The 22,455-nt window shown below is 41.6% G+C and overlaps 1 protein-coding gene across 10 annotated transcripts in view; it reads right to left on the reverse strand.

Annotated features, from left to right (window-relative positions):
• Window positions 1-22,455, reverse strand: part of SLIT2 (slit guidance ligand 2) — a 411,548-nt gene that overhangs the window by 7,530 nt on the left and 381,563 nt on the right. For all 10 annotated transcript variants that reach the window (XM_043544596.1, XM_043544595.1, XM_027832060.3 and 7 more), the window contains 3 exons: window positions 21,983-22,113; window positions 11,861-12,015; window positions 3,202-3,490 (listed from right to left, as the gene is read on the reverse strand). In XM_043544596.1, the coding sequence (XP_043400531.1) occupies window positions 3,202-3,490; window positions 11,861-12,015; window positions 21,983-22,113 (575 nt within the window). The remainder of the gene's footprint in view (window positions 1-3,201; window positions 3,491-11,860; window positions 12,016-21,982; window positions 22,114-22,455) is intronic.

Consider the following 22,455-nt stretch of genomic DNA (forward strand, 5'->3'; position numbering starts at 1 on the left):
CGTTTTCTTCTTTCACTCATGGCTGCTGTTCTGTGCCAGCTATAGTGGCTCTCAACACTCAGTTGAAGGGGACAAATAAGCAGGCCGGTAGCAGGGCCTGAGTAAGGGAAGATATCAGTGTCTTAAGGGCCTAACTGGCTCCTTCAGTTGACTGCCTATTCTCCTCAAGTGGGTTCAGGGAAGCTCCCTGAGAAGCTGGTGTTAATGAGTCCAGGTTCCTGGGGGTTCTAGAGAGGTACATAAGAGGCTCCTCCTCCTGTCTCTCCCTGCAGCTCCTGCTGCTTTCTGTTATTCCCTCTCACTGTTTCTCCTGCCTGCCTGTTATGTCTCTTGTGCCCTCCTTCCTCCAGCAGAGCACTCCACCATCTCTGTGCATCTAGAGCAGAGAGGATACATATGCACCAACAGCAAACATAATCTTCTACACTCTGGGTCCTAGTGGCGCCCCCCCAACAGTCTGGCATCTGAGTCGGCCGCCTCAGTTTGCCTCATAGTAAGGCCAGCCCTGATTGGAGCATTTCAGTCCCCTAGCCTCAGGTCATTTCCAAATGCTGCATGTGTTTGGAGTGTGATATCCAGAAGTTTCCAGGCTGAGCACAGGGTCCAGGGTTTCAGCAGTGTCCCAAGGCTGCTGGCTCTCATGTGGCACTCTCTGCATTTAGTCCTCTGGTTGAAGCAACTCATTATCCAAGGAACAGCCAGAGCTTAGTACATCCAATCTGTGATGTTGCTGAGGGTGTCAAAGGCCTGATATGCTCTGAAGAGGTTGTGTTTGACGACAATGCAAATTGCATCAAGCCAACTAGTAATGAGGATGTGCTAGATTTAGAAGGTAGTTGGATCTGTGCCAATGCCAAGTCTTGAATTCAACAGATCCTTTGAAGAACTCCAGGCCAAACTGGAGTAAAAGAAACATCAAGTCAAGTGCAGTGTTTTGGTCCTTATCTTCAAGGTGCTCAATGGCCAGGACCCAACATATCTAAAATACTGCCAAAAGCTCCAGAATGAGCACGCTGGTGAACAACTGTATCTTTCAGGCACGATGGAACTTTCTACCATAAGAGTAAAGATCATCTGGGAAGGAGTCAGACTTTCTTTGGGGCTGGCCAGACACTGTACAATGAACTATTACAGGAACTAAGGACCATCACCATCTTCCATTCCAAGTGCAAGGTGAACGTCTTCAGCCTGGCCTTCTCCAGGATGAACACGCAGAGGAGTGTACATTCAAAGAACATGACATAAAAGTACATGAAAACTTAAAAAACAAAACAGAACACTATGTAGGTTGTCCCCGTGGGGACACAATGAAAGAAAGAGCAAACCACTCATGACAGATTTTAGTCATGTCACTTAATGCACTACCAGAAGGTGCTGAGACATTCCAGTGACGAAAGTGGTAATAGAAACCCATACAGAACAGAATAGAATTCTTTCAGAGGTGCCTCTAATAGGATCTTTAGTGCTCCCCACACAAAATTTGATGGATGACATTTCCATGTTATATTTGACTTCCAAAGCACAAAATGCAGCAGACTTGCTCATTTGTGATCGACATCTGGCAGCTGCATCTGCTTCTGGAAGCCACTGTGTCTTCCTTTCTTTCTCCTCCTAAGATGCAAAGAAAAGGGTTATCCTGGAAAAGAAACCCCGTGAATAAAAAAACAGGAACTTGGTACTACACTAAGTGCTGAAATGCTTCAAAACTGGTGTGGCTTTTGGAGTAGAGTTATAAACTTCAGAGTACTGAAACATTCTGAAGCCAGTGCAAACAAACTGTGCTGAAATAATTAAGCCAAAACCTCAAAGTTGTCAATAGTATCAACACAGAATATGCCAAAAAGGACACTTAAAATCACTCTGCCCAGGACCTGAAAAACAACAACTCAACCGAATCTGAGCAAAACACAAAGTTAATCCACTGGACATCAAAGGAACATGGTGGTTTTAGGTCATGTAGGCTGGATTACTGAAAAACAAGCAGACAAGAAAAACAAATAAGCCCCATGTTTTGGAGCTAATTGCAACAATGAGAGATCAATGATAACAGTTCCAAAAATCCAACTGCAGCTCTCACAGGGAGTTGCTAGCTGAATTATGGTCAAGCAAGTTGTACGGGGAGAGGTAACAGCAAATTGTGATACACAGAATCATAGACTATCAGGATTGGAAGGGACCTCAGGAGGTCATCTCGTCCAACCCCGCCCCGCTCAAAGCAGGACCAATCCTCAATTTTTGCCCCAGAACCCTAAATGGCCCCTGCAAGGATTGAACTCACAATCCTGGGTTAGCAGACCAATTCTCAAACCACGGAGCTATCCCTCCCCTGCATGACCAAGCTTTGTGTTAGTGGAGTCCCTGACCTGGCTTGTGCTGGGTGCCCATGACCCAACAATGAGAACCTTGTGAGAATGCAATCTATATCAATGCATCTATCTAGAAAAATATTCAACAGGAATATGCAGTTAAAATGGTTTAGCCAAAATATATTAAAACAACATTACAACGCAGGAGTTACTAACATCACTGATTATGGACTTAACACAGAAGCTAGCCTGTGCATTGGGAAAAATATCTACCAGCTGAGTCGTGACAATATGGAAGTATAAAAAATAGCTATGATTAGTGTATTTACTCCTTGCTGGGAAACTGTTTATAAAATGAAATACATTTTTCTGAAATACTCTAACAAAATTATGAATACAGAAATGGATGTGTTTTCATTTGTAAAGCCCCCTGATTATTTCTTATGCCAATCCTCATGTCTTATGTGGATAGTCATATCCACAATGTAGTTCACACTGTAGAAGCTGTGCACAAGTACCTAGGTACCATCTATTATGGCCTTTGGTGGGGCTTAAGAAGTAGAGGTACAGAAACTTTGTCACACCATCTGCACTGGGAAGTTTCACTCATTAAGAATATTTAAAAAAAAATGAATTGGCATACCCAGGCTATTCCACAAATACTACAGAATGCTGTCACATAATGTAGCAGCTGAAGTTTCTGAGTACTCTTCAAGTTCAACCAGCAAAAGACTACACTGCTGTGATCCAACCTCGGAGTAACTTTTAATTCTACATGTACAATATATTTGTATCTTGCTGAAAAAATTTGAACTTTAAATTGAATGTACATAACAGGACAGTCATATTAATATTAGAACATTAAATTATAGCTCTGTCTTGAGGAAGGACATACTTATTTCCAAGACAAGGGTCATTGGTTTGCTGATCACACAGCGGTCCAGTCCATCCTCCTTCACACTCGCAGGTAAAGCCTGACTGGCTCGTAGCATGGCAGGTTCCATGCACACACACTTTCTTGTGACACGGCTCACAACCAGGAAGAATTCCCACTTGCAGTGGCACATTTCTAAAGTCCTGCAGTTCACTGTTGATGTACAGATTACGGATGCAGCCATGGAAGCTGGTGCCATTCTGGCCTGGGGACTGGCGTAGTGCTGCAACATTGTTTTTCACAGGCATGCCTAGAAAATGAACATCATCAACTCGTGACTACATTGTTTGGTAGGAATAGTTTTGTATTCTTTTTTACTGTTGTTTTTATTTATTAATTTAAAAAACTGTTCCCAAATAACCATTCATATCTATGGAACACACAATTATCAGAGATGGGCTCAATATCTGGATCTAGATGTGGTTTAAGTATGGTTCAGTTTAGGCAACAACAAGACATATTACGCTTATGATATTTCATCCACGTAAGGTGAAAATTTCACAAGATCAGCGTATCTGGCAACATTTCTACCATCCCAAACTGAAGAGTTCAGAAGCATGAAAACTAAAACCAGAAAATAGGCGTTTCTCGGTTCTGGATCACACCCAAGGTCTCCACTGTAGAGATGGATACAGATTCAGGGATTCAAATAGGAACCTCACAGAACTGAAAAGTGTAGGTCTGGTTTTGACTCATTTCTAGTAGGTACAGATGACACTGTTTTCTAAGCCTTTATTTTCATTCACAAATCATTTTAAAAATACAGTTTGGGTTGAAATTTAGCATATGGGATCTGATTTTCAGAGATGCTAAGCATCCACAACTCCAATTGAAGTCCCTGGGAGTTGTGGAAGCTCAACACTTTTGAAAATCAGGCCCACACTTCTTGCGTGTGAAATTTTGTGTGCGAAAATTTCACAAAAAGTTCAGCTGTCCTGATAGGTGCAAATTCACATACCACAGATTATTTTCACAACTGTAAATTCTATTACAATCTACAATTGTTACAGAGGCCACTTGGCGGAGTGAGGTAGGGTAGATATATGTACTGCAATTAAATATATCCTTAAAAATTTTTGGACTTTAATTCAACACTGTGTTCTTGCATATTGGTCTAATACTTGTTTCATGAATGCTTAATACTTCCTGGGATGAATAAATTACAGGCGTCACAGTGTACTCCAAATAAAAGTGGAACTTCTAGATACTTGAAAATAAATGATCCCATTGGTTTGAATAGGACTGATCTGGTCTAAAATTAAAAGCAAGGCAGTTTTAAGTCTGATTAGTGCAACAGATTGGGAGTGAGGCCCCGTCAGGATTCCCTAGGCATCCCTAACTCAGACTGCACATGGACTATCCTCCCTTGAGAGCACCTGCCCCCCAGTTTCTTAGTCATGTGGGTAGGGAGAAGAAAATAACACTAATTGGTTTGACATGCTCTGCACAGCCATCCCTTACAAAAAAGGAACAAAAAAAAAAAAACTATATGAAACAAAGACACCAATGCAACATTGCAATGTAAGAGCCAGAGATTTCTGAATGAAGGTTCCCACAGCAACTGGGAAGAGAGCAAATGTGCATTACAATAACTGAAATAATATCAGGCAAATATTACAATGTAAGACAACTCAAAGAAATGTTTCTCTAAAATCAGAGATGCACACATGTAGCCCAGTGAAAGACTCACCTACCACATAGGCAAATGTGGGCAGAGGAACAGTTGCTGTGGAAACCTTCATTCTGAAATTACTGATCTTTGTGTGTTTAAGAATTCATCCATTATGATGAATTAATATTTTTGGCGCTGTCGATTAATGGCAATTAACTCACGCAATTAACTAAAAAAAAATTAACTGCAATTAAAAAAATTAATCACGATTAATCACACAGTTAAACAATAGAATACCAATTGAAATATATTAAATATTTTTGTATGTTTTACTACATTTTCAATTATGTTGATTTCTGTTACAACACAGACTACAAAGTGTACAGTTCTCACTTTATATTATTATTTTTATTACAAATATTTGCACTGTAAAAATGATAAACAAAAGAAATACTATTTTTCAATTCACCTCATACAAGTACTATAGTGCAATCTCTAACATGAAAGTGTAACTTACAAATGTAGATTTTTTTTTTGTTCCATAACTGCACTCAAAAGCAAAACAATGTAAGCCTTTAGCGCCTACAAGTCCACTCAGTCCTACTTCTTGTTCAGCCAATTGCTAAGACAAACAAGTTTGTTTACATTTACGGGAGATACTGCTGACTGCTTCTTATTTACAATGTCGTCTGAAAGTGAGAACAGGCGTTCACATGGCACTTTTGTAGCTGGCGTTGTAAGATATTTATGTGCCAGATATGCTAAATATTCATATGTCCCTTCATGCTTCGGCCACCATTCCAGAGGACATGCTTCCATGCTGATGATGCTCGTTAAAAAAAAAAAAGTGTTAATTAAATTTGTGACTGAACTCCTTGGGGGGAGAATTGTATGTCCCCTGTTCTGTTTTACCCACATTCTGCCATGTATTCCACATTATAGCAGTCTTGGATGATGATCCAGCACATGTTCATTTTAAGAACACTTTCAGAGCAGATTTGACAAAACGCAAAGAGGGTAGCAATATGAGACTTCTAAGGATAGATACAGCACTCAACCCAAAATTTAAGAATCTGAAGTGCCTTCCAAAATCTGAGAGGGATGAGGTGTGGAGAATGTTTTCAGATGTCTTAAAAGAGCAACACTTCGATGCAGAAACTACAGAACCCGAACCACCAAAAAAGAAAATCAACATTCTGCTGGTGGCATCTGACTCAGATGATGAAGAGAAACATGCATAAGTCTACGGTGCTTTCGATCATTATCGAGCCGTCATCAGCCTGGACTCATGTCTTCTGGAATGGTGGCTGAAGCATGAAAGGACATATGAATCTTTAGTGCATCTGGCACGTAAATATCTTGTGATGCCGGCTACAATAGTGCCCTGCGAAAGCCTGTTCTCACTTCCAGGTGACACTGTAAACAAGAAGAGGGCAGCATTATCTCCTGCAAATTGTAACCAAATTTGTTTGTCTGAGTGATTGGCTGAAGTAAGATTAAGTGGACTTGTAGGCTCTAAAGATTTACATTGTTTTGTTTTTGAGTGCAGTTATGTAACAAAAAAAAATCTACATCTGTAAGTTCAACTTTCATGATAAAGAGATTGCACTACAGTACTTGTATTAGGTTGTAATAAAAATAAATATAAAATGAGCACTGTACACTTTGTATTCTGTATTCTAATTGAAATCAATATATTTGAAAATGTAGAAAACATCCAAAAATATTTAAATAAATGGTATTCTATTACTGTTTAACATTGTGATTAATCATGATTAATTTTTTTAATTGCTTGACAGCCCTAATATTTTTACACATGCACCATACAGAGTGCATATAGTTTCCTTGCTAGGACACTAGTCTTGCAGCAATATTCACACAGGCACACTCTTATGCACAGGCAGAGTCAAGAACAAGGGTCTGGCCCCTCCTTAACCAACTGTCACTTTGCGGACTAAATCAGAAGCAACAGAAAGAGAGGTTACTTACTTTACATAGGAGTTCTTCAACGTACTTTAGTTCACACAGATCCAACTGTAAGTATGTGCAGGCCTGGAATTTCTTAGCCAGCACGGTCCGCTGGGATTGTGCATGAGGTTGCATGCCCTCACGCCCCCTATTGTGAGTGTATAAAAGGTGGAAGCAGCCCCAACCACCCCTCCATTTCTTCACTAGTACAAAATATCCAGGTAAGGACTCTGTTTCAGTGGGGAACGAGGGCAGGTTGTGGGAGCCACATGGACAAAGGCATCTTGAAGAACTCCAGTTATTGCATGATGAGCAACCTCTCTTCTCTGAGCATTTGTCCACACAGATCCCACTGTCGGTGGCTAGCAGTTACTTCTCAAGGAGGTGAGTGACAGGAGTTCTATTTAAATAGTGACTGTAGACAACCCAGCCAAATTGGACATTTGATCTAAAAGGCACCACAATGAACTAGTGATGAACTTATGAATAGAATTCCAAGTTGCTGCCCTCCAAATCTGAGAAATAGGGACCCTCTAAAACAAGGTACTGTTACCATCTGATCCCTAGTGAATTGTGCCCTACCTCAAGAGGGAAGAGGTATTTTGTTTAATGAATAGTGCATCTTAATGCTAACTGTAGCCCATTTAGAGATGATTTGACAGCACACAGCCTGCCCTTTAGACTTACCACCAAAAGCCACAGAGAGTCTGGATGATTTGCAAAATGGCTTTGTTCTGAAAAGGTAAAAGAACATAGCTCTAAGAATATCTAGCTTATGTTGTTTTGGCCTCTGCAGGAGAATCATGAGGTTTAGGAAAAAATACTGGTAAGTGTATACATTGATTTATATGAAAACCTGAAACCACTTTCAGTAAAATTTTTTGATGTGGTCTGAGAATAACCTTGTCTTTATGAAAAATGATGTAAGGGAGTCTTGCCATCAAAGCCTGAATTTCCCAGAGAGTGGAGGTGATGGCTACCAAAAATATAAGTTTAGCAGAAGTGATAGAGAGAATGTGATGACATAGGATCAAAGGGAGGGTTCATCAAAGACAGGAGAACTACATTCAAGTCACAGGTAGGAAACAACACCTTAACTTGTGGAAATGCATGAATTAGGCCCTTTAAAAATTTAAATATCCTTTGCCAACACCAGATGGAGCACTAGGCCTTGGTTCAGCAAAATGATGTCTGAGAAGTTCAGAAGTCAAAGAGATGGTCTGATGGATAGATGCATCAGGTCAGAATACCAGAATTGATGCAACTGTGCTGGAGCTACCATTGTCACCTGGTCCTTGTCCTGATACAGCTTTTTGAAGACTCTGGGAATTAGCAGAGTGGATGGAAAGGCATAAAACAGGTTCTTTCCCACGGAATCAGAAATGCATCTGCCATAGATCCTGGTCTTACTGCTTCCCAGGAATGCCTTCCAGGTTAGCAGAGTGGCCCTCAGCTCTGTAACATTTATTTGCAACGAAACACTGCTCAGGACCACATACCCTGAATCTGAAGAAAGCCCAAATAAGCACCTCCACGTAGGGTTGATGCATCCACCACCAGAATCTTTGAAGGCGGCGGTAGATCAAACAGAATACACTGGCATACATTTTGAGTGTCTGTCCTCCAAAGCAGAGATGACAGTATTTTCAAAAGAACATCTACCAGTAAGTCCATGCTGCATTTGATTGGCTGATAAATCAAGCCCTGAAAGGGCCAGAGGCTCATCTTTCACATGGAATCATGTATGTCCATGCTGCCATATGATCCAGTAAATTTAGGAGACCTTTCATTGACATTCTTGGATGAGACAATGTATGAAATGAGGTGATTTAGCACTTACTTTTTTTTTTGAGAAAGATACACTCTTGCCAATCTGGAGTACAGCATTGCTCCAATAAATTCTATGGACTGAACAGGGGTGAGAGTGGACTTCTCTCACTTGATCTGGAGGCCCAGTTTGGAAAACAGCTGTAGAACGGTGTGATGATCTGCTGCGATGACTGACCTCAAATCAGCCAAGATACAGATACACATAAAATCATAGAAATGTAGGGCTAGAAGGGCCCTGAAGAGGTCAGCTAATCCATCCCCTGTGCTGAGGCAAGTATCCCTGGACCATCCCTGACAAATGTTTATCTAACCTGTTCTTGAAAACCTCCATTGAAAGGGATTCCATGACCTTGGACATACATGATTCCATGTGCAACAGGGTAACCTGTTCTACTGCTTAATTATATGTATAGTTAAAAAGTTTTTCCTACTATCTAACCTAAATCTCCCTTACTGCAGATTAACCCTATTACTTCTTCTCCTACCATTGATGGGCATAGGGAACAATTGATCATCATCCTCTTTATAACAACCTGTTACATATTTGAAGACTGTTTTCATCATATCCCCTTAGTCTTCTCTTCCCTAGACTTAACATGCCTAGTTTTTTCAATCTTACTTTATACACCACGTTTTCTAAACCTCTTATTAGTTTTATTGCTCTCCTCTGGACTCTTTCCAATTTATTCACATCTTTCTTAAAGTGTGGTACAGTGAATACAATACTCCAGCTGAGGCCTCATGAGTGCTGAGTAGAGCAGAATGATTTCTTACCGGGTCTTACATACAACACTTCTGTTAATACACCCCAGAATGACTTTGCCTTTTTTGCAATCACATCACATTTTTTGGCTGATCCACTATAACCCCCAGAAGCTTTTCTGCAGTACCACTACCTAACCAGAAATTCCCCATTTTGTATTTGTGCATTTGATTTTCCCCTTCCAAGTGCAGAACTTTGTAACTGTATTTACTGGATTTCATATTACAGATTTACACGTCTCTGAAGCATGAGATCTGTGACAGGAGGGACTCCCTTCAATGCTACTCTCAGGAATCAATCTACGTTGAGGAGGCGATCTAGGAGAAGGGCTTCTGCTGCCATTAGAAGATTATGGTGATGCAGATGAATAAAATTATTTTAAAAGAAGTCAAATCCCTGAGGTGTAGAAACAGGAAGAGACTCAGACATGACAGTATGAGCAGCAGGCAATGGTACTGTAGAAGCTGGATGCAAAGAGGTTTTCATTTTCAACACACTGGGCTCCGGTACCAGCACAGATTTGGATACCACAGGTAAAAGAGAAACATCTAGTGAAGGGGACACTGCTTCTGGATAGATGGTTAGGTCTGAAGGAGATTTAAAAGCAGCCATGACAGACATAGGAGGCAGTACCGACGACAATGGTACCATGACTAATGGTACTGATGTGGGAGTCTTAGCAGAATTTTTTTTATCATAATGCAATACCGATGAATCTGCGGCATCCAGTATCGATACCAACATGGTGCTCAGAAAACAGTGGTAGTCACCTGAGGTAGAGGGGGTAGAACTGCTATAGAGGAATACAATCCCACAATCTCTGATGACTCACAGTACCAATGTGATTTTGAAGGCGTTAATTTAGGCACTATGACTGTTAGCTTTCCTCTTGGCTAGTACTGGGGATGATGACCACAGATTTTTGCTCCTTCCTATATCTTGGGCAGCAGGAGGGCCTCTGACTTACCCAAAGAGGATTAAGGAGAAGGATCAGAAGGCCTAACCCCTGGAATGATGTCTTGTAGCCACAGCACTTGCTGAACCTGCTTTTGAAGCAGGAGGACAGTTTCTGAAGAGGGACCTCAGAGTGAGAGACATGTCTTATTGAATTTTCCATCAGAAAGAATTTCAAGTGGGTGCCATGAGCTTTCTGTGTACATTTAGAAAAATAATTACAAATAGCACACTTGTTTGGGATATGAGACTCCCCTAAAGAAAAACAGGCATTTCCTATGTGCATCACTGGCAGGCACAGCTGTCTTGCAGGCAGGGCAAATTTTAAAGCCTGGAGGCCTATTCTCAGCCATTGGACCTACTTCTCGGTATTGAAGTGAGACTCAGAAGAAAAAGGAAAAAGTCCTTTAAAACAAAGGCCAACAGACTTAAATTAAACTTACAGAAACTACAAGAAGACTAAATTAACTAAGTAATTGTAAACTCTGATCCTATCTCAGAGCTGCAAGGAAGCAAGACAACACTCTGGCTCTAACTCGCTATCATGGGTGGTGAAGAGGAACAATGGCATTGGGAGTGCTCTGCCTTTTATAACTTTGCTGTAGGGGCATATGGGTTTCCATGGCACATGAGCAGCCTCAAAGGACACTGTTGGTTTAAAGATTCTGGGCTCGTGCGCATGGGGCACACATACCGACGGTGAGTTCCGTGAGGACAAACACTCAAAAACCCCCACAATTTCAGTTATCTTCACAATAGTCTGTGTCCATTTAAAAAATATTTCTTATTGAAAAAAGTACTAACATAGTATGTACAGTGTGAAAGCAAGAACCGTCACAACCTTTTACTATGTAAGTCCCCCACCTGTTCCTCCTGCCTTTTGCCTAACGTCTTCTCTCCGTGTCATAGCTCTTATTTAACCTGAATTGTAAGCGCCTCAGGGCAGAAACGGAGGGTGTGATTTTTTCATTGCCTTGCATCTTGCCATCATTTACACGTATGTACATTTACAGTGTGAAGTGAATGTGAAACTCCACTGAAACAGAATGATAGCATAAATGACTATTCAAGGTGCTAAGGAGTCAAAAACAGGCCTCTGTGGCTTGTCTATGAAATGCTATGCATTTTCCAGTCCTGTTTAAAACTAAATAGTAATAGGAAAAGCATAATTATAAAATATTGCACTGTGGATCACATCCTTACTTTCGGAAAACAACAGTTATGAGCTACCAAGAACTCTCTGGTCCTTCAGCTACACTCCTCCTAGAGCAATCGAGTATTTACTTTTAGATTATTATGTAGGATCATCTACTACTGAATTTGAATCATCTACTACTACAGTTAACAATGAGACTATTTCAGCATTAATTGCCCTGAGAGTCATCTTTCGGAATTAACCCAGTGAAGTGGCCCTTTACTATGCTTTTGTCAATGCATATTTCCAGAGTACATTTGCTATAACATCTCTAATAAAAAACAATAAGTTCCCCTACCTCCTACATAAAGTGGGGAGTCAACATTCAGAGTTGATTGCTTAGACAAGTTGGTAATGATCTTGGGGCTTCCTCCATCAACAGACAAAGATAGAATCTGATCCATGGCTAGCAGCTCCACTATGTGGAAATTCCCATCATTTATTGTCTCAACGCTGCAACAAACAAAAAAAAAGTTTTCAAACATTTGAATCTTGGTTAGAATTTCCTTGACCTTCTGTCCTGTAAACAGTATATAGCTTCAGAGCAAAACTTCCCCAGGAATGTAATCTTCTAACAACTAGATTTTAAGTAAAGATGTGAAGTCATGCTTATTAACAGATAACAAATTGTATTACTATTTCTATAGCACTGTAGTATTGCTACTAGTATATTTTACATATTAATGGCACCTTTCAGTCTGAAGTATTCCCAAAAGAGTTTACTAACTATATACATATAACTTCAACCAGACAGAATGTGCCACAGGATCATGCAAAGTGAACATCACTATTATTTTAAAATCTTAATTGAAAAAACAAAACAAAATGAAACTCCAGTGATGAAAACAGTATTCCATTTATTTATCTTGAACGAGTTAAGAGTTGAGTTGACACCAGTGAGATTTGAACCTATTGTTCCAGGGAATCGGGGCTGTGTCTACACTTAGGATTTACAGACATACTCCCATCACTGGGGCTACAGGTGTACCTGGAGCGCGGGGCATGATTTCCAGCTCAAGTAGACGTGCTCACGCTAGCATGCTACAATAGCAGTGTAGCTGCAGCAGTACTGTCAGCTGTAGCAACATGGGCTAGCTTCCCCAAGTACATACTCATAGGGCTTGGCCGGTTTGTAGTCAGGGGGGCTAGTCTGTGTTGACACTTGCCAGTGTCCATAGTATAGTTGCTATGCTACTATTTTTAGTGTGCTAGCTTGATGAGGGCTAGTGTGAGTATCTGCTTGACATGGGAATCACAGCCCCAGCTCCAAGTGTAGATGCAGCCTTTCACAGCTCCGTTTCTCCTAGCAATAGAGTAAGTGCTATGGTAGACTAGGCATGGATATATTTATGCATTTTTCCTCTACCTAACACAGTGACATGTTGGTAAAAAAGTGTTTGCGCATGTCTGTATCATGCCTTCTTTCCTTGCTAGCATGGCGAGAGAATGTCTGACATTTCTCAGTGTAGACAAGGCCTTCCCATTTCAACCTGAGGTTTAGATGTCTACAATGGAATAAGCACTTTCCGGCAGGTGGAGGAGAGACGGCTGAGCTACATATGAAAAAGTAAAATGACAGTGCTCTAGATTCCCACATGGCAAGGTCTAATGTTCTGACCAGTGCACGTATATATCAGGTAAGATGTGCACAATAATACTACTTTTCTTCATACATATATACATATATATATAACTTGAGGTTTTCAATCTGACTGACAGAAAGAAGACTAAAAATATCACAGCTCTATGTGCAGAGATAAGAAATGCAGCACTAACTTTCATTTAACATATTTTGATGTTTTCAGGAACAAGATGGTGCCAGGTTGAACAATGCACATCACTATTTGCTGGAGATAACCAAGAGAAAGCAATAATATTATGCACATCTTACTTCTTGGGAAGTTGATAAAGACATGTAATTTAAGAACGTATCAACCCTGCATGAAGTACAGATCAAAACGATGAATGTAACACTGAATACAAGTCTTCATAGCAAGCAATTATATATGTAAGGATATATAAAACAGAATATTTAAAGTGAAAAGCCCTTTCCTAAGAATGAATACCAACAAGATCTGGATTAAACTTCTATTTACTGGTGAAAACCTACTGCAGAAAGCAGGAGAGGTCACTCACCTTGTGCAGTAACTGTAGTTCTTTAAGATGTGTACCATTATGGGTGCTCCACTTCAGGTGCTTTGCCCACCAGGCAACTTCAATCGGAGATTTTAGGTAGCACTGCCTGTTCAGCCCATGCATGCACCCTACACAGCCTCGTGCTCCGCACCGAGGCTATACAGAGCTGCAAGGGCAAACCATCCTCGGTTCCTTCTCTTTTGCAAAGCTCCGTAGTGGAAACTCCAAAGCAGAGGGGAAGGAGGGCAGGTAGTGGACCACACATGGAGACACACATCTCGAAGAACTACAATTACTGTACAGGGTGAGTAACCTCTTCTTTTTCTTCTTCTTCTTCTCCTTCTTCTTCTTCGAGTAGCGTCCCTAGGGGTACTCCACTTCGGGTGACTACCAAGCAGTACTCACTGAGGGAGGGAGAAACTCTGGAATTGAGTCCAAACTGAATGTACTATAGTATAGCCAAACACAGCATCTGAAGCTGAGTTGTGGATTACAGCATAATGTTTCAAAAGAGTGTGTCTGGAGGTCCAAGTTGCAGCTCTATAGATCTCAGCAATGGGAACATTCTTAAGACCACAGAAGTAGAAAGGGATCTCGTTGAATGGGCTAGGATCCTAGAAGGTGGTTGAAGATTATTAGATTGAGAACAAGAGATAATGCATCCAGATATCCATCTAGAGAGTCTTGATTGGAAATTAAGGATCCCTTAGACCTGTCAGCAAGAGACACAAACAACCTGGAAGATTTTCTAAATGGTTTAGTCCTGTTCAGGTAAAAGGCTAATGCCCTCTTGACATCGAGTGTATGCAGTACCACATCCTCCCTTAGTCCAGTGTGGTTTAGGGAAGAAAAATGGAAGATGAATGGTCTGGTTAATATAGAACTCAGATGACACCTTCGGTAAGAATCTGGGGTGTGGCTGTAGTGTAACCTTATCCTTGAAGAATACTGTGAAGTGGTGATATACCGTTAGAGCCCCTATTTCTCCAACTCAGATGTATTGGTTACCATGAAGGGCATTTTCATTGATAAGTTAAGTATAGAAAAGGTTGCCATTGGCTCAAAGGGAGGTTTCATAGGCATCTAAGCAGCAAATTAAGGTCCTAAATCTGGGTAAGATGTTTAACTAGTGGGAAGAGATTCCTCAAACCCTTGAGAAACCTTACCATCACTGGATCTGCAAAAGCTGAGAAACCTTCCATCCAGGGAATGAAAGGTTGTAATGGCGAGCAATTGTACACTCAAAGAACTTGAAGACAGCCACATCATCTTTAATTCAAGAAAGGTGTCTTAGACCGCACCAGTGTCTGAATCTTGTCCATTGCTGTAGATAAGCATTACAGGTAGATCACTTCCTACCCTTTTCACTTCTTCAGAACAGGGTGTTTTTAACCCCACAAACCATCAATAAGTCATGCTTTGAGGCAAAGAACTCGGAGGCTGGGGTAAAGAATATGTCTGGCATCCTGAGAGAGAAGATGAGGGATAGCCTGGAGGGTGATTAGTTGCCAAGTGGATGAGGTAAGGAAACCATGCTTGTAGCAGGTATGTCTGAAACACCAGCGTAACTCTGGCCTTGTCTTATCTTATTTTGATCAACACCTTTAACATTAGAGGTAGTGTGGAAAATGCATATAACAGACCTCATATCCAATGAAGGAGAAAGGCATCTCCCAGTGAGTGGTGACCTAGTCCCCGTCTCAAACAAATGGGAACACTTCCTGTTCTTAGCAGTGGGAAAGAGGTCTACCGGCAGAATGCCCCAACATTCTAACAGCATTTTGGACTATATAAGTAGGGGCATTGCCAGCAGATCGAGGGATGTGATTGTTTCCCTCTATTTGACACTGGTGAGGCCTCATCTGGAGTACTGTGTCTAGTTTTGGGCCCCACTCTACAAGAAGGATGTGGAAAAATTGGAAAGCGTCCAGCGGAGGGCAACAAAAATGATTAGGGGACTGGAACACATGACTTATGAGGAGAGGCTGAGGGAACTGGGATTGTTTAGTCTGCGGAAGAGAAGAATGAGGGGGGATTTGACAGCTGCTTTCAACTACCTGAAAGGGAGTTCCAAAGAGGATGGTTCTAGACTGTTCTCAGTGGTAACAGATGACAGAACAAGGAGTAATGGTCTCAAGCTGCAGTGGGGGAGGTTTAGGTTGGACATTAGGAAAAACTTTTTCACTAGGAGGGTGGTGAAGCACTGGAATGCGTTACCTAGGGAGGTGGTGGAATCTCCTTCCTTAGAGGTTTTTAAGGTCAGGCTTGACAACGCCCTGGCTGGGATGATTTAGTTGGGGATTAGGTCCTGCTTTGAGCAAGGGGTTAGACTAGATGACCTCCTGAGGTCCCTTCCAACCCTGATAGTCTATGAACACTGAAATATGCAATGGAGAATAAGGAGATCTATTTCTCATTCATAATCCTGAGAGGAATATCTGCTGCGGGCATCTGCAGTTATGTATTGAACAATCAGAAGGTATGCTGCTGAGATGTGGGTTTGATTGAGTATGTACCAATTCCAAAGTCTCACTGCTCCAGTGCAGAGGGAGGGTCATCTCACTCCCCCTTCTTAGTTGATATAAAACATTCATGTCATATTGTCTGTTATGATCTTTACATATTTGCCTGTGATCAATGACAGAAAATAGAGAGTCATTCCTGATTGCCCTTAGTTCCATTAAGTTGATGTGTAGAGGGGTCTTACGAGATGACCACCTGCCCCGAGCAGTGTGTGTCAAGACGTGCTCCCCAAGCACAGAGATACATGTGTTGCTATTACAACTGTCGGGGCAGTTGAGTAAAGGATGCTCCTGTGCAAATGTTGTCAGGGTCTTTCCACCAATTGAGATTAGTCTGTTCAAGCTGTGTTTGCTCAGAGAATAAAGAGTTCAGAGTGACCCCTGCAGGCACTGCAAGTGTAACATTGCCTGGCTTATTACAAAAGTACCAGCTGCCACATGCCCCAACAATTGGAGACTGATGTAGGTTTTTGACTGATGTTTGGGGCCTAACTTGAATTGTGGTGACTAAATTCAATAGGGTTATAAACCTGTGCTTTGGGAGGCAGGCTCTGGCTGTTATCGCACTGAGGTAAGCTCCTGTGAACTCCAATCTTTGCAATGGGGTCAAAGTGGACTTTTGAATATTTAACTGAAGTCCCAGTTTGAGACCTTACAAGGTCTTGTAAGAACGCCCCTTCAGCAGAATGCCCCAGTTGCTGAGATATGGGAATATTAGAATTATTTTTCTGTGAAGGTAAGTTGCCACCACTGACAAAGACCTTCGAAAACACTCTGAGAACAGAAGAAAGAACGAATGGGAACACACTGTACTGAAAGCGGTCTTGTCTTAGAGTGAAATATAGGAATTTTCTGTTAGAAGAGTGAATTGCTATATGAAAATATGCATCTTTAGGTTGAGAGCTACCCGCGACCCTAGTTATGTAGCCAAGATGCACAGTGAGCTGGGCCCCTGACTCCCGGTATCCACTTCCAGCTAGGACTCTTGGCCCTGATTCATCCAGGCTTCCCCAGCCATGCCCCAGCTCCACCCTGTCTGTCCCTCCTCCAAATCAGGCCAGCTCTCCAAGCCTACACAGCGGTGATGTGCATCTTAGCTATTTATTTTCTGGATTTCAGATGTTTACATTTCTGTTACTTTCATTCCCACCTCAGATCCCAACTCACATGGAAGGGCAGGGAAAAGGGGTCAGATTCCCCAAGTGGAGCAGGTCCCCCTGGTTTCCAGAACACACAGCAGGCAGGGAGAAGGGCTTAGACCCTTCTAGAAGGGTAGGGCTCCCCCATATCCCAGCACACAGACAGAAGGGGAGAATTCAGTGCTGACAGTTCCCCCGCATCCCTAGACCCCCATCTTCCCGTGCTACTCCTCACATTCTCCAACCGTTCCTGTTTTATCCCCTCCCCCATACCTGAACTCCCTCCCCTACCACCTATTCCCATTTATCTTCCCAATTATACACCCATCCCTTGCTGCCTACCCAAATCCCCCTCCCCCATTACTACCTACCCTTGCATCCCAATCACCCCTTCCCTCCCAGTGGGCATTCAGAGTTGTGATAAGGAGGATAGGGAGAAGGACTCAAGCCCCCCCAGAACAGCAAGCTCTTTGAACCTGGCTCTCGTGGTGGTGGTGGGGGGGTGGGGGAGAAGGGGCTGACTGCCATAGATGGACAGGGAGCCTGGCAAACACAGGAAGTCAAGGAGCGGGGCTCAGACACCCCTGGAGGGCAGTGATACCCAGACTACTGTTCACATGAGGAGGTAAGAAGAGGGGATCAGACCAGGCAAACCCCCTTCAGAACCTGGCTATCATAAGGAGGGCGGGGTCACACCCCTGTAGGTGGGTTGCGAGCTCCCAGATCATGGCACACACATGGGAGAGGAATGTGGGGCTCACAGGCATCTTGCCCCTATTCTCCTCCAGTCCCCCTGTCACTCAGCCCTGTATCCCCTTTTCCAGTGCCCCACCCTCTCCACTCCCACTCCCCATAGTCTCCATCCTGTCCCCATCACCCGATTCCCTAACCCTCTCCCCCATATTCCTTCATCACTCTCCCCTCCCAGCAAGCATTTGCTGTGTAGTTTATTTTCTTTTTTAAAAATGGTTTCAGCACCTTCTGAATGTTCTGCTGTACTCAGATTACATTTCCCCAAACTAAACATCCTCTTTTGATAGAGGTAGAGTGGAGCAACGGGCCTGTTTTTTTTACTTAGATTTCTGTCGTAGGTGCCTGGGGTGGTGCTTGGATTAGATTACCATGATATATCTTCAGCACCACCCAGGTACTGTGATGTATAGGTAGTTTTCCAGATAGTTAGCCTCTCTCTCTCTCTGTGCACATACTTGACGTACCTAATTGAAGAAGCAAACCCTTTTTCAAATAGCATTTTAATTTGATTTCCCCCCACACAGCTGGTGGGCACGATGCACTCTGTCAGGGTAACCCTTGAGCATCTGAGTCCCTAGTGCTATGATCTGAGCTCTGGTTTGAACACTATCTGTGAGCAAAAAAAGGTCACCGGAATCTATTAGCTTTAAGAAAAGCTGTTTTTTTTCCAAGTGCTATATCTTGACCCTTGGGAAATGGTGCCAAATGTGGATCACTAGCAGAACCCTGAACCTTCAAAAGGCACAGCAAATGTCAATCTGATTAACTGTATGGGTTTTAAAGCACTTAGAAGAGATGAGCTTTCAACAGAATGCTAATTTCCTCCCAAGCCTTCTCCCTTACAGTCAACAACCCCTTCACCCCTTACCATATGTAAATCCCTTCAAAAATTCACTTCTCCCATCTCAGCTATTAGAAGTGAGAGGGAAGGAAGATTAACATCACCAGCACCATCAAAAAAATATATCAAGATGCTTTCATGCTTTGCTGAGCAACCCCATTATCTTACTGCCCTTGTCCTCCTCCTCTCCTCCCCCTTCTTCACTGTCTGTCTGTGATCTTCACATATCATGTAATTCAGAATGTATACTCTTTGAGGAGAGATTTGTGTTCTGTGAGGTAGCAACGGTGCTGTAAAAATATTTTATTTTGATGGAACAGTCACACAAGTTATTTTTTATTATTATTATTATTAATGTTACAATGTTTCATTTAAATTGCTGCAATTCAATTTGAGATCTTTTGAGTAATGGTTCTTCAAAGCATCTCTCCTCTCTCTCAGGCTATGTCTATACTTACAGCGGCGTGTAAAGTACAGAGACTGCATGCCAGGCTAGTACAAGTATAACTAGCAGTATAGATGGTGAGCAGAGTGCCCTACATTTCTGAACCCGCAGGGTATACACTCTACATGGCTCTCTACATGCCCAAGCAATAACTCCCACGTTAGCAGTGTAGTGTCCTGCTGCTGGAACCTTGCCTGGCTCCCTCCCTCCTACCAGAGCTTTTTCTTGCCATAGTGAAAGCGCAGAGCTGTCCCTTGGGTAAGGCGAATCGGGGCAACTGCTCCAGGCCCTGCGCTTTGGGGGGCCCCATGGCCAATGTGATTGGCCGGTGCGGTCAGTCCCAGAAGAGACAAGTCTGTCACTTCCAGCTGAGGCCCCGCACCTCCCCAGGAACGGCCGTGGTGAAAGTTCCCGCAGCAGGGAGCTGTGAGAGCCTTTCCCCACTCCCTCCCTCCCACCAGAGCTTTTCCTCACCACAGTGAAAGGCTATGTCAGTGCAGAGCTACCAGAGCCTTTCCCAATGGTGTGAAGTTACGTGAGAAATCCCTGTATTCTGCACACCACTGAAAGGGTAGACAGAGCCTGTAAGACTGAAATGCACAGGTAAAATAAGATAGTGCAAGAAATACTGCATAAAATGTACAGAATAGATGACAGGATATAAATTTTTAATATGGAAAGAGCTACAGGCGATGGCTTAAAGGGTTTAAGCAAGTCAGAATGCAAATAACTGGAAATGAAATACAGCCTGGGTTGTTGATTGCTTTCAAAGGTAGCTGGTAAACCCAATAAATATAAATTGAAGAAAAACAATCCCTGTTAATTCCCATTCCTACCCATACAAGGACCTAATCTCAGTTTCTTTTCAACATTATTCCAGATAAAAGGATTATCATCTTATTTTGAACCGTAGATTCACAGGGAAACAAGGAATTTGTTGCATCCAATTCTAACAATCATGTTTTTAAAACCTACCTTGATTCTTTTATAAATGTAAGTCCTATTTTTATTCAATTTAGTTAAATGCACACATTTGAAATATGAAATATTACTCCCATAAATTATGGTATTTCATCAGAACTATAAACAAAATGCCATAAATAAGTCTGACATTAGAATGGAAGTAATGTCCAAATAGTTACTGTTTAAGGCATGCTACTTTTTATGGTTAAAAAACACATTGTATGTTATAAGGACTGTTTTTGAGTGGAATACATAGGAATTATCTTAGTTCCCTTGATATTATTGCCTAACAAAATGTAGCATTATTTCCCCAGAGAAAACATTTAGGTTTTTAATTTTGTTTTGCCATTTGAGGGAAATTTTTGGACATGTCATTTATTTTAAATAAAATGCCCACTACAAAATGTAAAATAAGTGACAGCTTCTACAATTTCCATCAAATGTATGACTGTATTGTACACCACATAAATGTGGTCATAATAATCATCAGTAGGAGCTAAGTCAATACTGCAAAACTAAACCAAAGCAAAAAGATCATAAGGGTTCAATGCAGATTTAAAATGAGTTTGCTTTAGTTGTGTTCACACCCCTTTTGTGTTTCCTTTCTGAAAATGCTGAAAAGATTTTGTCTGGGAAGAATGCTTTGAAAAGCTTTCTCAGGATTCTATGCTGCTGGCTTTTGGGTGGGTTCAGTGAGGGAAGATTCTTTGCAGCCTGTTTAACTGGTCTGGTGTGGACTCAACCTAAGTACCAGCTCAGCTCTTATATTTGCACCTGGGAGCTTTCTTGGTGGTGTTAGTTGGGGTCAAATAATGGCAAAACCTTTTGGCCTTTTGCTTCCCCTTGCAGTGTCAATCTGCCAATTCTGAGGAAAGAGGGGGTGCTGCTCCATGGTGCTTCCCCATGAACTTTCCTCAGAAACCTAGAAGATGATAATTTTGAAGATAGTCGTTTTGAGGAGGAAAAACCTCAAAGTCAATGAAGAAAATTAGAAAAATGTCGTTTAAAATAGTCCAAAAATCCTATGGAAAGCTTATTACAAAAGGAAATGTGGAGCCAGTGTCTGCACAGGTTTGGAAACGGAGGGAAATTCTTTCTCAGAGCTGGTCCTAAACCCTGGCTCATAACCAAAAATTTAGTTTGCCTCCAGTTGCTAATGGAGGGAAATGCCCCACTATAGAGGCATGTCTGACATGGAGAACACAGAGAAATTGCAATTTCACTTTTGTTTATGGAGTTTCAGGTGATTCAAGTAACACTAACTTTTAGGTCACACTACAGACTAGGAAATCACCTGTGAAGAAGAATAAAAGAGAAAGATTGTTTGCATGTATTTGTTCTAAAAAACAAAGAAGTGTAAATATCTTGCAGAAACTTATCCTTTTGTTTCAGTTTAACACATACCATTCTATATACCATTTTTCATATTAAGGTAATTTTCCAATTGAAATTATGTGCTTAAAGTAGTAGTAGTCTTTCAGTTCCATAAAGTCTGACCTACATTCTGTCAAAAAATATTCCTTCTTCTAAATGTCTACTGCAAAATCTGAGTTTAGACCCCAGACAGCAGGAGATCATACATATTTTGTCTTGAACTGTAATTTATTGTATTTGGGTTCACCTGTAAATGGCAGATGCTGGATAAGATCCTGTGTCATAACTGACCCTCACTCGACCACGATACAGCTCCACTGCTATATGATCTCTGTCACCTTTGTACAGCAGGATTCCACTGTCTTCATCTGTGGCAATCTAGTGAAAAAAGAAACACTAATTTATAAGGAAATGAATCCAAATAAACCTGACATGCTAAATGGGTTGCACTCATTCCCATGGCCATTACCAATATTTCTTTCTTTGTTATCAAACTCTGATTGGGATAGTCAGATAATAAAAATCATTTTTTTCCTAACAGTTATCCATCAGTTGTGATGCTAATTTCACTGGTGATTCTAGTTCTCTGTACGTCAGAGGGTCTAAAGTTTTTAACTGACCTAATGACAACCTTTATACGTATGCATTTGTTTTATATGTATGCATTTCTCCCCCATGATACATGATCAGGACACATGCCAACTTGCAGTGATTTATGGT

This window comes from Chelonia mydas, chromosome 4 (genome assembly GCF_015237465.2).
Source record: "Chelonia mydas isolate rCheMyd1 chromosome 4, rCheMyd1.pri.v2, whole genome shotgun sequence".
NCBI classification, from domain to species: Eukaryota; Metazoa; Chordata; order Testudines; family Cheloniidae; genus Chelonia; species Chelonia mydas.